A 16,881-nucleotide genomic window follows, 5' to 3' on the forward strand; every position below is an offset into this window, starting at 1 on the left:
TCTGTTGAAGTAATACCAAATTCTTTTTTGGGATTGGCCATAAAGAAAAAGAGATATTGTCAATCTGCTTTAGTAACTGAGCACCAAATTATATGGAACCATCTTATTCTTATTGATGGTAAGTTGAATGATACCATTGGCATTTGAGATTCAGCAAGATTTATTAAGCTTAATGAGAAGAATTACTGTTAGGACTCTATAGAATTTATTCTGTTCAAATCCAAGGCTAATCATTCAACATCGCAGTAGTATAAGCCTATGCTCAAACCAGTGATGCCAAATTGTCCAAAGTTGCTCAGGTTTATGAAAACCTACATCTTCTAGAAATTACATCAAAAAGAAAAGTCATATTCATTATGGGGGATTGGAATGCTAAAGTAAGAAGTCAAAAGATAATTAGACCAACTCTGAAGTATAAAATGAAGTAAAGCAAGGTAACTTTTTGTCAAGATAATTTGCTGATCATGGCAAACATTCTTCTGCCACCACCCAAAAACAACTCTACACGTGGACATCACCAGATGGTTATTATCAAAATCATATTGATTATATAATTTTCAACCAAAGGTAGGGAAGCTCTCTATACTGACGGTTAAAATAAGACCTAGAACTGACTGTTGTTCAGATAATGAGTTTCTTATTGCAAAATTCAGATTTAAATCGAAAAAAAGTAGAGAAAACCATCAGACCTTACAGGTATGATCTAAATAATATTCCATATGAATGGGATGTGAATAGACATAGGGGATTAGATCTGGTTGTCAGAATGCCTAAAGAATAAAGAATATTGTACTGAAGGCAGCAACAAGAACAACAAAAATATTCCAAAGAAAAACAAGGGCAAAAAAAGCAAAATGGCTATCCAATGAGATTTTACAAATAGCTAAGGGAAGAAGGATAGGGAAAGAGAAAGAAGAAAAAGTTCAAATGTGACCTCAGACACTTAACATTTCCTAACTGTGTGACCCTGGGCAAGTCACTTAACCCCAATTGCCTCAGGGGAAAAAATACTGCATTCAATTGAGTGCAGACTTCCAGAAGAGAATAGAGATAAGGTTTCCTTAAATGAGCAATGCAAAGAAATAAAAGAAAACAATAGAATAAGAAAGACAAGAAATCTCTTCAAGAAAATTTGAAATATCAAGGGAATGTTTCATGCAAAAATAGTCATGATAAAAGACAAAAATGGGAGGAACTTAATAAAAGTATAAGATATTAACATGTGATGGAAAGAGTATACAGAAGAACTATACAAGAAAGATCTTAGCATTCCTGATAACCACAATGATGTGGCAATTGATCTACAGCCAGACATCCTGGAGAATGAAGTCAAATGGGCCTTAAAAAGCATTAATAACAGTAAGACAAGTAGAGATGATCAAATTCCAGTTGAACTATTAAAAATCCTAAAAGATGATGTTGTTAAAAGTGTTGCTCCATAATAAATTGCTTTCCAAGAGATCAATTTTGAATTTGTATCACTGGAGCTCTGCATGGTGCTTGGCACATAATTGATGCTTAAAAAAATATTTACTGATTGATTGATTAGTACATACCTTTCCTAGCCATTTAGTTTGAAAAAAACACAAAGAAAAATTCAAAGAAGCATACATAAAAAGCAGTGTCAAATACTTTACAAATGCTTCTAAAATGTCCTTCATTTGGTTGGCTTACCAGGGGGATATCGTCTTTTTTCTTAATCAGCCAAAAGGGAGAGCCTATACTTTTTTTTTTTTTTTTCATTTTAAATATAAAAGCAACACTGTAGCTAAATTGAATAGTCAACCCTGGATACTGTGAACTCCAAGCTTAAAGGAAATCTCCCAACCTTCCAATAATTTCACATTCCAAATCTCCATGAAATTTTGATCTATATTCAAAGAGATCAAAAGATTATCTTCAATCCTCCCAGTAAAATATACTATGATTTCATTTAGAACAGATTGAATATTGCAAAGATGGATTTGGAGCCCATAAAACTAATAGATTTCAACCATTTAGATCTCAGTCTTATTCAGAAAATTCATTTCTGAATTTTAATTTTCTTTGTGATATATCCATTTTTCCAGATAGAAATCTCTGTGTGTAGCTAATAATTTTTATTTTCTACAAGAACTCTTTCCTAACTTCTCTTAATTCTTTTATTTTTTTCTTTTTAATTATTTCCTTTTTATTCTATTTTTAGATTGTTTTGCATATTGTCAACCATTTGATTGTAAAATATTTGAGGGAAGGGACTGTCATTTACCTCTTTTTGTATGCACAATACTTGGCACATAGTAGTAGGCTCTTTTATGTTTTTTTGAATTGATGTAAAATATCACTGAAGGGAAAATAGGCCAAAAAAGAAAAAAATGGGGAGGGGGCAACTAGATGCTGTAGTAGATAGAGCACCAATCCTGGAGTCAGGAGGATATTATTTCAAATTCAGCTTCAGATACTCACTTAGCTGTGTGACTCTGAGCAAGTCACTTAATCCCAATTTGCCTCCCCCCCAAAAAAAAAAAAATTTTTTAAAGGAAAAAAATGTTTTTATTGGAGTTGATGATGAATGGTTTTACTCCCATTTTACTCACAGACTTGTGGAAATAGTACATAATTTAGTGTTTCTGTAACTCACTAGCTCTACTAGGATAGTGTTAACTTTGATTATCTTGATGAATAACCATCCCTGAATTTTCTCTTTTTCTTAGCCCCATCTGTTTAACTTGTCAATTATGCATACTCTATTATAAATTGATTTTATAGGATTGTTTTTCTATTCCAAGCTGCCAGCTACAGTGAGGGAATTAAAAAATTTTATGGGAAGAATTAAGAAGGATGTTCTTGGGAACTCTCCTGGAGACAAACATTGGGAATGTATGTAATCTATGGATTGGGGCTGAAAGAAAAAGGAAAGAAAGCTGACCTGGCAGGATTTTAGGGTTACATGATGCCAGTAGGATAAGGGAAAAAATATTAACAAGTGGAATAGGATTATAGAATGGGAAGTGGGAGGACACCAAGGACAAATTTCCTCCTTGAAATTTTGCTCGGTATTGCCCTTTCCCTTTGTGATTCTAAAACTGACTCTTTGATTACATACTTGTGATAAATAATACAATTCTACAGATGAACTGAAATACAGGCCCATCTGTAAAATCTAGTCATTCATTACAAGTACAGAATAGGTAAAGGTACTTGAATTCCCAATGTATATGGTTTTTCATTGTGTGAGAGATTCATTTTTCAAAGATATCTCTTATTATACCCTTCCCAAACATTCCCTTAATATTGACATTATAAATGTTGTCATACACAAAAAACTTAAGCCTATTTTTGATTATCAATGAAAAAGTATTTAATAACTTTCTTAAACTGATTTAATTTCAAATCCCATTATTTTACAGTTTTTTAGAACTGGACAAAACACTGAAAAGCCTAAGTGAGGTAATCATGATTATTCCTTTGTTCATTCATTAGTATGGGTACTTGGGGTGGGGTGGAGAGAATAGTTAAGGGATATTGTTGTACCATATTTCTGGGAAGATAGATATCACTTCAAATTTTCAAAGAATTATTATGTAGAAAGAAGATATGATATGTGTTGCTCCAAATAACAGGACTAGGATCATTAGGTGGAACTTCTAAGGAGACAGATTTGAGTTCAACATGAGAAAGAGCTCTCATCATTTAAGTTGTTCATCAGCAGAATAGACTGATTTATGCAGTAGATAAGTGTGTGTGTATCTTTATTATATTTATAGGTAACTTACTCATAAATAATAATGTTACCTACAAATATAGGTAACTTACTGCATATACAGATACATGCATATATATAAATATGAATTATTGTTATTATCATCAAATTCTGTATTATGGAGGCATTCATGTAAAGCAGGGTTTGGGAATGTTTGGATGGTGGGCTGTAGAAGGCTGTGAAATCATTTGCATAATCAACCACAAGCAATGATGAGCTAAAAGCTAAATACAACAACCTCTACTGCTTGAGTTATATGAATTAATAATTTTGTATGGCCTGTGAATGATGCTATAAATATTCAAATAGTCCTTGGCAGAAAATGTTTGCCCACCCTTATGTGAAGTTTAGATGACTATATGTTAGGGTTGCTTTAGATAGCTAGAGTAGATGACCTTTCAAATCTTTTGCATTTCTTAGATTCTCTGATTCTGTGTGAATCCCTGAGTTCAGGTACTTGACAGATTTCATTTTTTTTTTCAGTCTTATTTTATAGTATGTGGAGTACAGAACCAAAGGTCAGTCATTTTTTTTAATTCTTAAGTTATATTCTTTAACTTATGAGAAATATTACCATTCCTGGCTGCGCTTATTTGCCTCATCTCTAATTTAGAGACATCTAGTATTTCAAGGCAGTATGTAGAGATAATACTTTAGATTAATGTATTGTTATTCTTCTAAATGTACACAGTTTTTTCACAATTATTAACTCACTCCACTTATCTAATCTCAGAAGTAAAGAGAGATAGATTATGTAATGTCCTTTTTACAAAATGAAGCACAGAAATTAACAGACCACCTAAGATCTTGTAGGTATTCTCGATGAGCTAAGAGATCTGAGTTCAGGTATTTTGATTTCCATCTAGATCTAGTCCCACTTTAGCCTTGAGTGTAAACAATAGTAGCAAAAATAAGTGTCTGGGTACCACTGGCAACCAAGGCTTAAACAAAAGAGATGGTAAAGAGGAAAGGGGGGGGGGGGGGGCGAGGAATAGTTTTAAAAGTACCCGGACAGGGAGGAATAAAAGAGATAAAGAAGAAAAAAAGAAAATATGTATCCAGCTAATGGTCAGAGCAATGTTTAAGGATAGCAGTCTCAATGTGTCTGGAATGTTTGTGCTAGCAAAAGAAACAGTATTATATTTCACTAGCAAAAGAAACTGTATTATATTATAAACCTACAGTATTATATCATGCCTGTAAGTAGACATGCACAATGCTCTACATGAAATGGAATAGCATGTTGACACCTCAGCACCATGTTTAATAACATAATTATGATATATAATATCATATTATATGATATACTATAATACTATATAAAATATATGAAAGGCAGGTGAAAGATAGAGAACCAGATTCCAAGTAAACAAAGACCTGGATTCAAGTCCAGCCTGTTACACAAATTAGCTGAATGAGTTAACAAGCTGCAATCACTCTGACATGGGAAACTGTAAAACTCTGAAATGCAGAAAAACAGTTGCAGATACAGAGTTCTTTCCTGGAAACTCACCACATTAATGGAATATTATTGGAGATTTATTTTCCCTCTCTCCTTCAATCTATGTCTATCTCTATCTTTATCTTTACCTCCATGTCTCCCTGTCTGTCTTCTATATGGCTGGCTCTGCCTCTTTCATTCTGTCTCTTCTGTTTATCTCAGTCTCTCTTTTCTATCTCTCCATTCTCTGTCTCCATTCTCTTTCCATCTGTGTTTCTGCCTCTGTCTCAATCTCTGTACTTCTTTCCTATTTCTCTCTGTGTCTCTGTCTGTCGCTTTCTCTCTCTGCCTCTTTTTCTCTGTCTTTTTCTATTTCTGTCTCTCTTTCCTTCTGTCTCTGTCTCTATATTTCTTTCTCTTCTCTCTCTTTTCTGTTTGTGACTGTTTCTCTCTGAGTCTGGCTCTCTGGTTCTTTCTCTGTCTCTCTTACTGCTTTGATTTCTCTCCTTTCTGCCTGGCTCTCCTGTCTCCCTCTATCTCTCTCTATTCTTTTTTCTGTCCCTCTTTCTCTTCTTTGTCTATCTGTCTCTGATTCTAAGTATATATCTCTTTCTCTTTTCTCTCCCTCTCTCTCTATTTCCATACATATACACATGCAGAAAGCAGAGATAGATAGACAGACAAATATACACATAGGGATGGGGGAAAAGGGAAAGAGAGAGAGACAGAGAGAGAAGGGGCAGGAGGTAGTGAAATGTAGTAGGGGGAGGCGAGAACTCAACAGAAGTTCAGTCTATTATTTACTAGTTTTGTGGCTTTGCATTAACTACTGAATCTTACCTCATCTTAAATGGAAAGATTGCATTTTGCATTCTTATCTCATAGAGCTATAGTGAATATCAATGAGATAATATGTGTATATGCTCTTAAAACTTAAAGCACTATGTAACAAGAAGGGTTTTTTTTGGGGGGGAATTGATTTATTCATTCTGATAGTAGTAGTAATAAATAGCAGCAGTAGTATTATCATCATCATCATCATCATCATCATCATCATCATCATCATCAAGCCTTTTCATCTTAGTTAAAATAAAACAAACAAAAAAAGAAAAAAAAATCAAAGTCCCTTCAGTGACCAACAGAGATATTTCAGAGTAGAACACCAGAGGCATCTGAAGGATCCATTCATTGTTTTCAATCACTACAGAAAATCTACTAAAATCTATGTCAAGCAATATTTTTTCATTACCACAAGAGAAATGTACTTTGTTAACTATATACATGTATACATCCATGTAAGTATGTGAAAAAGGAGACAGAAAAATATTGTGAAAGGTTCTTCTCACAACCATTAGATTGGGGAGGGGAGTTAGAGAAAAGATCAAAAATATGTTTAATATGTCTAATGTAGAATTTTGTTTTATATAACTACATATTACTGTAATAAGTTTTGTTTTTCTTAATTTCTCATTGGATAGGGAAGAAAGAGAATTTGGAACTGAAAAAAGTAATAAACTATGCTTAAAAACATTTAAATAGATCTATACATATATAAAATATGTACATATATAGTTATATTTCAAACATAGTTATGCAATTAGTTATGCAATTCTCTCAAATTTCTTTCCACACTGCAGCATATCAAATTGTACATTCATAATAAAAGTGAATATGACAGTGAACATCTGCCCCTTGCTGTTTGCCTTAAAGAAAATAGAGGTGCGTCCAATAGGTATGTTATCTTTATCTTATTGTGCTATTCATTTTCAGATTATTTATTCCTCTAAGAAAACCTGTGTTATGGGAAGCATCATAGCATTTTTATTAGAAAGTTGGCCTCCAAGCCAGGAATCTTTGAAGACTGACCACTAACATATATTAACTGTATAACCTTTGGGAAGTCTCTTAGCATCCCACTACATCAGACAGCTTTTTAAGACAATGAATTACAGAACAGGTACTGACCTGCATTGTTAGAAAGAATTTCTTCACCTAGGAACTCCCTATACCAAAATCGTGGGTCCAGTTTCACTTCCTATATACTTATTTTAACTGTGAAAACATAATGTATATTTCAAATGGTAGGTAGAATAAATTTTATCCCTCTGTGTAAAAGAATTTTTCATATGTCCATATAACATTGCTAGATAGCAAATTTATTATTATTTTTAAAATCCAAATAATTCCAAGAGAAAAAAACAGGCTACTAGAAGTCATCTTATATGATTAATCAATCATTAAGCATTCATTAAGCACCACAATATGCTGGGTACTGTGCTAGGCTCTAGGAATACAAAAACCAAGCCTACACTCTATCAAAATAATCTATTTTATACTACTACAATGCAGATATACTCATGAGACCTAATGGAGAAGTGACATGGCATAATGGATGGGTCACAAGATATAGTTTCAGGAAAACATGGATTTAAACCCTGCCTGAGATGCTTGCTAGCAGGATGACCCTAGGCAAGTCATATTCTGCCTCTCTGTACTTCAGTTTCCTTATCTGTAAACTGAAGAGTTGGTTTCAATGGCCTCTAGGGTCCCCTACATCTCTATATTTATAATTCTGATTGATATTTTGTGTAATCAAATGTATTGAATTAGGAAGATAATTAATTTTTTTTTCTTTCTTGAAAAATTTAGAACAGTGCTATTGCTCCTTCAAGTCTTCTTGTCCTTCGACTCCCAAAGAATTAAAAGAATTACAATGGTATGTAAACAGGAGCTCTATCACTTTCCATAATGAAAAAAGGACACCTGATTTTGTTATTCTCTTATTCTCTAAGTTTCTGGAATTACACATTGAAGTGATTTTAAGCTAAGATGATATTACCTAGTTGATTGTTAATGTTGCATGAGTACTAAGATTGTCAATTATCTGTACAGACAATACATAGGACACATAATCCAAAAGTCATCGTATTTACAGTTGGAATGTAGCATGATGAGGGAATGAAAAGACCAATTTACTTCATGTGTGACAAATTTCAACAGTATGTGAAAGCCTTGGGTCCCCAAAGGTCCTCATCTACCTTCAGCTACTAGCAATTGCTGAAGTGCAAATGACATTTGAGCTTTGTCAATAATGTACTGGAGGACTCCACTTCTCTATACTTCTCTAGGATTGATTAGAGGAATTATAGCCATTCTGAGAAGCATTCGCTGTGATGCCAGGTAGATCTTATTCCAGAAGTGCTTTGGGAAGCTAGCAATGATATTATATAGAGGGAAAAATACTGAACTAGGGTTCAGAAATTTGCAAGCCAATTTAGGTTTTAGCAGTACCTATATGGTAGTGGGGGAGGCAGAGTGCCTAGAAGTTCCATTTCTTCATATGTCAAAAGGGAATAATGATGAATATCATATAATTGTGATCAAATGAAATTTTGTCATATGCTTTGGATTTTACAGAGTAGGGGAACTTCTGGTTAATATTCTCCTTCTTTCAATACTGATAATTCTTTGGAAACTTAGGGTGTTATAGAGCTGCCTAGATCTTTGGGAGCTAATATCAGAGACAAGACTTGAATCCATATCTTTCAGACTCTGAGATTGGACTCTGTGTAATGTTGCCTTTTGATTAATAAGATTAATTAAGATAAAAGTGTTTAAAAGCATTATAATCACTCTAAAGATAAAGTAGTTGTACTAGAGATTACAGCAGCCTCAAAAATTATCAGGAATGGTCAGAGGGTTTTGGCTCTATGTCTGAGCTAGGGCCCCTAAGTCTACCTCAGTTCATAAGGGGCCACACTCCATCAAGTCAGTGTAAGAAATTCTGTAGTCAGGGGTACAAAACAATTTGGAAGCAAGGAGAATCCTCATAATTCCCTAAATCCATCTACTCCTAATGCTGCCATTATCCATGGGTGCACAGGTAGCCTTGGAGATCTTAAGGATTAATTTCTACTGTTAGCTAGAAGCTCATTTGACAGACCTTGAGAAGTCTGTCATTACTCAACTCACTATTCAACAGTTTTCTCACTGTAGGATGGCCAGACATATGCTATGGTATTTCAATAGCCTTCAAGAAAAAGAATATGCCATACAACGCCCTGGATCTAGCTTTCAGTCAATTTTAATGGCATCAGGCACCAAAGCTAAATGGCCATATTAATCAATCATCAGCATTAATTAATCACCTATTATATACCAGGCACTGTGACAGGAGCTGAAAATATTAATTCAAAGAATGAAACAATCCTTACTCTCCAAGAATTTTCATTCTAATGAGGGAAACAACTACCTATAACTATATACAGAAAATATATAAAGAGAATACTTCAATGCAAGGTAGTTTGAGGGGTAGGACCTTCACAGTTGGAGCTATCAGTTTCATATAGATCAAGGTGTCTGAACTACATCTTGCAGGAAAAGTGCAATTCTATTGGACAAACGTGAGAAGTGGTGAAAGATCAGGGATAAGACAAAAACAGCAGTGTGTTTGAGTGTGGGAGAAGGAATGATGTACAGTGTGCTTGGAAAGATGAATTGTGAGAGATTTTAAAATCCAAGTATAATTTATAGTTTATCCTAGAAGTAACTACTAGAATTTGTGGAGCAGGGGAGTGACACATTTAAGGGAAATCACTTTGGAAGCATGGAGAAGCACTTTTCAGTGTGGAGGAAAGGCTCATTTAGGAATCTTTTCCATTCAATTTAATATACATTTATTAAGCATCTACTGGGTGTCCGATACTATGTTAAGTACTGTTGCAGCAATCTAAGTGAGGGGTGATTAAGATTAATATTAAGAGATAACATGTATATGTTTATATACATACATGTATGTATATAAACATGTATGTACATAGATGTGTATGCATATACACACACTTATATATGTGTTCTTGTTTGATCCTCACAACAAATCTGTTAGGTAGGTACTAATATTATCTCATCTTAAAGATGAAGAAACCAAGACTGAGAGTTTAAATGACTTACCTAGAGTCATGTAGGCAAGAAGTGCTTTACTAGTAAAGGCATTATATTTACATCAGATATTTTGGATCATAAATTGGGAAAAGCAATAATAATAACAATAGCTAACATTAATATAAAGTTTGCAAAGCACTTTCTATATGCATAAAAACATGTATATATTCATGTACATATCATTAATTTACACAATTCGGGATATTGGGATGTTATAGCTCAAAGTGAAAGCCATCAGAGCTTGAAGGTTTCACAAGCACCATTCTTTAAGCAACCTGGTCAACAGTGTCAGTTTCACAACCAATAAATATAATGTGTAGCTATTCTAGCTATTCTAGAAAGAGAAAATATGTGGTTGCTGTTCGGGTAATTAAGAATATGCCAAGAATAAGGAATTGGGGTGGGGGAGAAGCAAAACATAAGGAGGCTTTGTTGTTACTTTCACCTGATATTTGAGACATAATAATAGCTAAGAATTTGTATTGCACATTAACATTTGTAAAGTGCTTTATAATTATTACCTTATTCCATCCTCACTACACCCCTAAGAAGTAGGTGCTAATATTATTTTACAGATGAGGAAACTGAGACTAAGAGATTAAGAGATTTGTTCAGGGTTATTCAGATCAAATACTTAAGCAAAATTTAAACTTTGGAGACTTTCTTACACTAAGTACAGTAATCCATCCTCTATCTCATGCTTCTAGCTTTGTTTCATTCCTTTGAATATTGGGCTAGAGGCTGGAAGTAGCAGAATTCTGACATTAGCCCTTCCAACCGAAGTAAATTTTAAGAGACCCCCATTTGGTATGCTAGATATGGTTCTCTAAAACCTTTAACCACAGCTCATGCTGTTTTCTTACTTTTTTTTTTTTGTAGCGATCTACAAAAACCAGTACACTGTCAGGATGATTCCAGTAATCTCTCCAGTCCAGTTTTTCCTTCCCTTGGCAAATCTATTCCAGCTTCTCCTCTTGCCACTTTTTCCTCTAAAATCAGTTCAACTTTTATTCCTCCGAATATATCATCTGGGAATGGACTTAGTACACCTCTCATTCAGTCTGCAACCTGGGATATTCATATTTCTCCCACTCAATCCTCCAATCAAACTATTATGGGGTTGCCTCAACTAGATTCTTCCACATCAACCACCCTAGAAACACCTTCCACTATGATTTCTTCTATTCACTCTTCAGTCTCATCTACCACCATTTCTGCTTCTGTTACTGACCCCTCAACTAGCCTGTCTCATGAAATTATTGGTAAGTATGAAAAACCAAGATAAGATAATAACAAAAAATGCTGGGGATTTAAAAAAGCCTGCTTAGGATAGCAACTTTTGCAAGCTTATTGGCTTCTTTCTTGAGGAAACTAGATTCCACAATCGTGATTATTTCTCTTGTATTTGATAACTAATTATTGTGTTGGGATCAAGACTTTTTGCCTTTTCTACTTTCTCATCTAGAAACCAACCAGTGTAGGAAATCTTTCTAAAGCACTAACCCAGCCAAAATAACAAATCAAAGACAGCAAAAAAAAAAAAAAAAAAAAAAAAAAAAAATTGTAAGTTTGAGCTAATGGATGCATAAGAATGCTGTGTTTACTCCAACAGGTCTCCAAAAGCTTTGATTCTTCCTTTTTTTTATCAGACAGGTGATATGGAAGTTGATAAGTCTCTTTGACCAAGATTTGGGTGATCCAAGTCATGTACCCCAACACCCTCATTGTAACATAGCCTGGCCTTTCACTGTAATATTAATTTTCTCATTAATTGTTAACCAGAGTTGGTTGCCACCCTCATGAATACTTGCTCTTTCAAAGGCATATACACTGAGACCCCACCTCATTTTATTCATGCTGGAATTATTAATAAAATAATTAAATTAACCCCCAAACTATATTTCTCAAACCTTTTTAAATGCCACAACTTATAGAATATTGGAACTGGACTTAGCAAAATTTGAGTCTAATTCATGCTTCAAATGCTTGCTGTATAACTTAATCTCCTTAGAGATAATAACAGTGCCTACTTCACAAGATTGTTGTGAAAATAATGAAATATATACATAAACCTTGCAAACCTTGCAAGTATTTATCTTTGCATATCTTTGCAAATCTCGAAGTACTTTAGAAATAAAAACTATTATATCTTAATGCCACACCAAATGTTTGTCCCACCACAATTTTAAATTGCCTGAATTTGATAAGATAATAGAGAATAGAGATGAAGAGACACATCAATTGACAAGAGAACTCTTATTTAAAAGGATTCATTTTATTTGTGAATACTCTAAATCTATGAAAGTTACTAGAATGAAAAACAAATTTAAAACTTTGTCTCCTCAGATATTTATTAATTTGCAGAAAGGAGAAAAAGTAGGCAACAGAACAGGGAAGTAAACCAAAACCATTGTGAATATTTTCCAGATTTTAAATTTAGTGAGTGACAGTTGGACTTTCCTTGGGGAATTTGTTCCATTTGGTGGATGGAAAACAAAGCCAAGTCCTCTGTCAGCACAGAGAGCTGAAGCATGGAAATTAAGAGTCAATTATCCAATCATTCTGATCCAAATGTACTTATACCAATTGAGTCATGACAAAGATAGAAAAGACTATAGGGTTTCTCTGTGGTATTTGTTAAAATCCTGCATCATATATTGTGCTTCAATTTATAACTTACAACTCCTTCTAATCTACCTCTTTCTCTTTTAACAAATGAGATCTTTTATCTCTGTCATGATTCAATCAGTGTAAATAAGTACATTTAGCTTTTTTTCTTCACCAAAAACTCAGCTCCTTTTAAGCTTGCTGTCAATGTCATGAACAACCAGAACCCAAAGAAAATAAAAATGTCCTTTTGAATGTTAACAATTGCAAATCTTTATCTATTTACAAATGTCATCTTACTTCCCTTCCCCTAAGATTTCCACAATCCCAAACCCTAGATTCATTCACCCCACCCCACCCCCAAGCCAATTTTGCTGCTTGTTCTTCCTGGCTTCACATTGGGAAGATCACAGTAACTGCTATATATGCTATTTCCTGCAATACATATTTTTTTTTTAATTTTTTTTTAATACATATTTTTAAAATGTAGTGAAAGGAGAGAGTGGAGAACTAAGAGAAGAGAGAGAAAGATAGAGAAATCTCAAGACCTTGATAATACTCTAGAGGCACAACTTTCAAGAACTTTCATTTGCTGTCAGCTTAACTGTTCAACATTCCTCCTGACAAAAAATACTATGTATTATAGGCAAAGAAAACTTTGAGAATCACTGACTTGCATACAATATATTCACTTATAGAATCTTTCCAATATTTATTCATTTTCCCAAGAGATTTATATTCCAAAAAACTTCTCTCTCACTATAGTTGGACCATTTCCTTTTTCTGTCTCTTCACCATATCCTAAACCATAGTTGAGTCAATTCCCTAGCTCTTGGTGGAGAGAATATTGTTCTATTGAATACAGACTATAATCTACTTTCCTCCAATTCACATAGAGTATACAAAGACTCATTTTTTAAACATACAGGAATAGTAAATAGTGGGTAAAAGTGTCAATGAAAGGCTTGGAGAAAGCTGGGAAGGGTCTATCTAGCCTCTGGATAGTGAGTGAGGAAGCAAACCACTACCCTCTTTTCTAGTGGTTGATTTCTTAGGAACAAAGACCAGGAAGAACGGGAGGTTCAGGAATCACTTAAGGTATAGGGGAACTATTTCTCTGATTCTTTCCAAAACCTCACTTTTCCCTTGGGTCACATCCATCCCACCTGTGCCTGGCCAAATTTTTATAATAAATTTTCACTACTACCCTACATGATTATTGCATTAAGTAAAGATTTTTCTTTGCTATAGAAAATTTTACCACCAGCAGCATAAGTGCATCTGAAATTGAGAACAAAGTATCTCAAATGGAGAAGTCTCTGTCCTCAGATAGTTTGGAGCCTAGCCTTGCAGAGGAAATGATCCATGAAGTGAGCAGACTCCTCCATGCCCCATCAGCCTTGCTCACCCCTTTGTCTCAAAGGTATGTATTTGCTTCCAAATTAACAGAATCAGAGGTTACTTCTTCAGGAGATAAAAAACTCAGAATGATCTTGTATTTCAATACCAAATCTATAACACTGGACACCTATAGAAGCATAGTCTCCAGAGCATGAGAAATGATCTATCCCCTGACTCAATCTGGAGGATGGCACTGAGTTTTTGTCTCTGAAAGGTCATTAGAAAACTGGTCCCTTCCTCTGCCTAAAGCAATTAAATTTCATCCCTTCTAATTCTAAAATACTAAAGTCTATTTAAAGGATCTTAAAGGAATCTAAAGATAGCTTGAGAAGTAGTTATAAGAACTGCGGATATTTAGAAGCAAAGAAATATTTTAACAAGAGGACTGAGACCTCTTGGAAAAAGGCATAGCCATCAATGAGGAACTAGCAAATTTGGGTCAGAGATAAAAAGCCAAAATGAAAATAAAGAAATGTATTAGCATGGTAAGGAAGAAGTCAAATAGTAGCTTTAACTTTCTAGGATACCTATTTGATTTTTATAGTTTTTTAGGTCTACTTGGCCATCAACAATATTCTGTGACAAACAATCTGTGACAACTTAGGATAGATAAATAAGATCTTTCATAGGAGATAGATAGAAAAGAGAGGAATCATCCAAAGAAGAAAAGCAGGAGTTCTAGGGAAATATTTGCTATGCAGATAACAGGGATTGTTATTGAACTGAGATGTTTATTATATAAGTATAGAAAACAAGGGAGATGACCAAATACTTTTACAATTATGAAAGAAATCCTTTTGGACAAAACTGAAGGGTTGAGGCAACCATTTAGATAAGACTCAAGATTTATATCTCTTATCCAAGGACAACAAATAGTGATTACAACAGTGGATAAAACTTTCCTCTTTACATAGCTTGTTTAATTTTAATTTTCCTTACTTTCCTGTATGAGGCCATCAAGTGGTCAGAAAATTTTCTACACTATTAGTCCATCAAAATGTTGCAAAATGACTGTGGTTCCAATTTTCCCCTGTATTAACTCTTGGCAAGAAAAGACTTGTTCCAATATGTTTATGTTGGAGTGTGGTAGGGTAGGAAAGAGATATGATCAACATCTTCAAATATTTGAAAAGTCTCTGAATGAAAGATTGTAGATCAAAAAATTAGATCTGGAAAAGATCCTATAAATCATCCAATCCAAACTCCTGGTTTTACAAATGCAGAAATTGAGGTCCAGATAAATTAAGGGACTTTTCAAAGTCTTGCAGATAGCAGGGCTAAGACTTAACATAGGTATAGGACATCTGACTAGAAATCTAGCCTTGTTTGTTAGGGGTAATTCATACTTTAGTAAAGGACTAATCTATGTGACCTTTGAGGCACTTTCTAGATTTGAAACACTCTTATCCTACAAAGTGAATTTTGCTGAGATTAATTATTAGATAGAAACAAAGAGAATTTGGATTTTGAACTGTCTTCTCTTCTATTATAGGTTGCTAAAAGTAGTGCATGATATCGGCTTGAAACTGAATTTTTCAAACAAGACCATAAGTTTTACCTCATCTTCTCTGGCTTTGGCTGTGGTCAAAGCCAATGCCAGCACTTTCACCAAAACCACTTTTGCTGCCCAAAACCCTTCAGATCTTCAGGTAAACACTACCTTGATTTTTATTTAATGTGGAAACTTTTTAGCTTATCTCATTTTTTTCAGAATGATTTTTTTCAATGTAATTTGAGCTATTATATGCTTATGTGATTATGGTATGTGGGGAGAAGGTACATTAAGTTTAGAAAGTGAAAGAGACAGCCATTCCCACCTAGAGCACATACAAAGTTTGTTTATTGATCTAATGGACCTTATTTGCAGAAACTGTTACTCAACATTTCACCCCTTAGATTCATCACCATTTGAAACTCTTACTAAAAAAGAAAACTAAGAAAGAAAAAGAAAGAGAGAAAGAGGAAGGGGGAAAGGAAGGAGGGAGAGAACAGAGAGAAAAAAAGACTCCACTATTACTGTCCACAAAAATTATTTGTCTACACTTTATTTACCAGCTTCCCACAGCTATCTTGGGTTCCCAGTAAATGTGAAAATATTTTTCTTTTCTTTTGTGATTGTTTTGCTTCGTATCCCATATGCAGATAGTTGAAAATATTAGGAGTTTTCTAATTGTTAGAAATACACTCTTGACATTGAAAATCAGATATTGAGAAAAATTTATTAAAGAACCTTAAGGAATGTCTTAAAATTTCTGGCCAGAAGTGGGCTCCACTCCTCTTTGGTAAGAGGGAGGCATGGAGCAAGAAGTGGGAAAAGCTTTATACTTGTTAGTTTGGTGCAGTGACTCCTTTCAGAATATTGATTTCTATGTTCCTTCCAGGTTATAATCTTTCTGATATAGTCACTACATATTTCTCTCTTCCTCATCATACATCTCATGTTCAAAAATGGCACAAAACTCCTCCTACTGAGTATGTTGTTTAAGATTCAATTAACCTATTATTAAGCAGGTACAGTAGTGATTTGTCCAAGTCAGGCCATTGACCCCAACTAGTTTGGGCTAGATGGGCTATTAACTTAAGTTTGTGGTTTTCTCAAAACCACAAGACTCTTTCAAGTTTGAATCCACTTGAACCTTTCCAGCGCCCCAATTCCTTGTTTACTCAAGGCTTCTGAAAGATTGAAAATTAATTGTTCTATGGAATCTTAACCTTCTTTAACCTCTCATATTCTGAAAACCTCTTGATC

At 34.2% G+C, this 16,881-nt stretch overlaps 1 protein-coding gene across 4 annotated transcripts in view; it reads left to right on the forward strand.

Moving 5' to 3' along the window:
* Nucleotides 1-16,881, forward strand: part of ADGRG2 (adhesion G protein-coupled receptor G2) — a 143,138-nt gene that overhangs the window by 104,616 nt on the left and 21,641 nt on the right. For 2 of the 4 annotated variants that reach the window (XM_074299866.1, XM_074299865.1), the window contains 7 exons: nucleotides 3,390-3,429; nucleotides 4,226-4,260; nucleotides 6,821-6,915; nucleotides 7,833-7,899; nucleotides 11,004-11,386; nucleotides 14,061-14,154; nucleotides 15,625-15,781. In XM_074299866.1, coding sequence (XP_074155967.1) covers nucleotides 3,390-3,429; nucleotides 4,226-4,260; nucleotides 6,821-6,915; nucleotides 7,833-7,899; nucleotides 11,004-11,386; nucleotides 14,061-14,154; nucleotides 15,625-15,781 — 871 coding nt within the window. Of the gene's footprint in view, nucleotides 1-3,389; nucleotides 3,430-4,225; nucleotides 4,261-6,820; nucleotides 6,916-7,832; nucleotides 7,900-11,003; nucleotides 11,387-13,982; nucleotides 14,155-15,624; nucleotides 15,782-16,881 lie in introns of all 4 variants that reach the window. The other 2 variants (XM_074299864.1, XM_074299863.1) reach the window with 1 other exon arrangement.

This window comes from Sminthopsis crassicaudata, chromosome 3 (genome assembly GCF_048593235.1).
Source record: "Sminthopsis crassicaudata isolate SCR6 chromosome 3, ASM4859323v1, whole genome shotgun sequence".
NCBI classification, from domain to species: domain Eukaryota; kingdom Metazoa; phylum Chordata; class Mammalia; order Dasyuromorphia; family Dasyuridae; genus Sminthopsis; species Sminthopsis crassicaudata.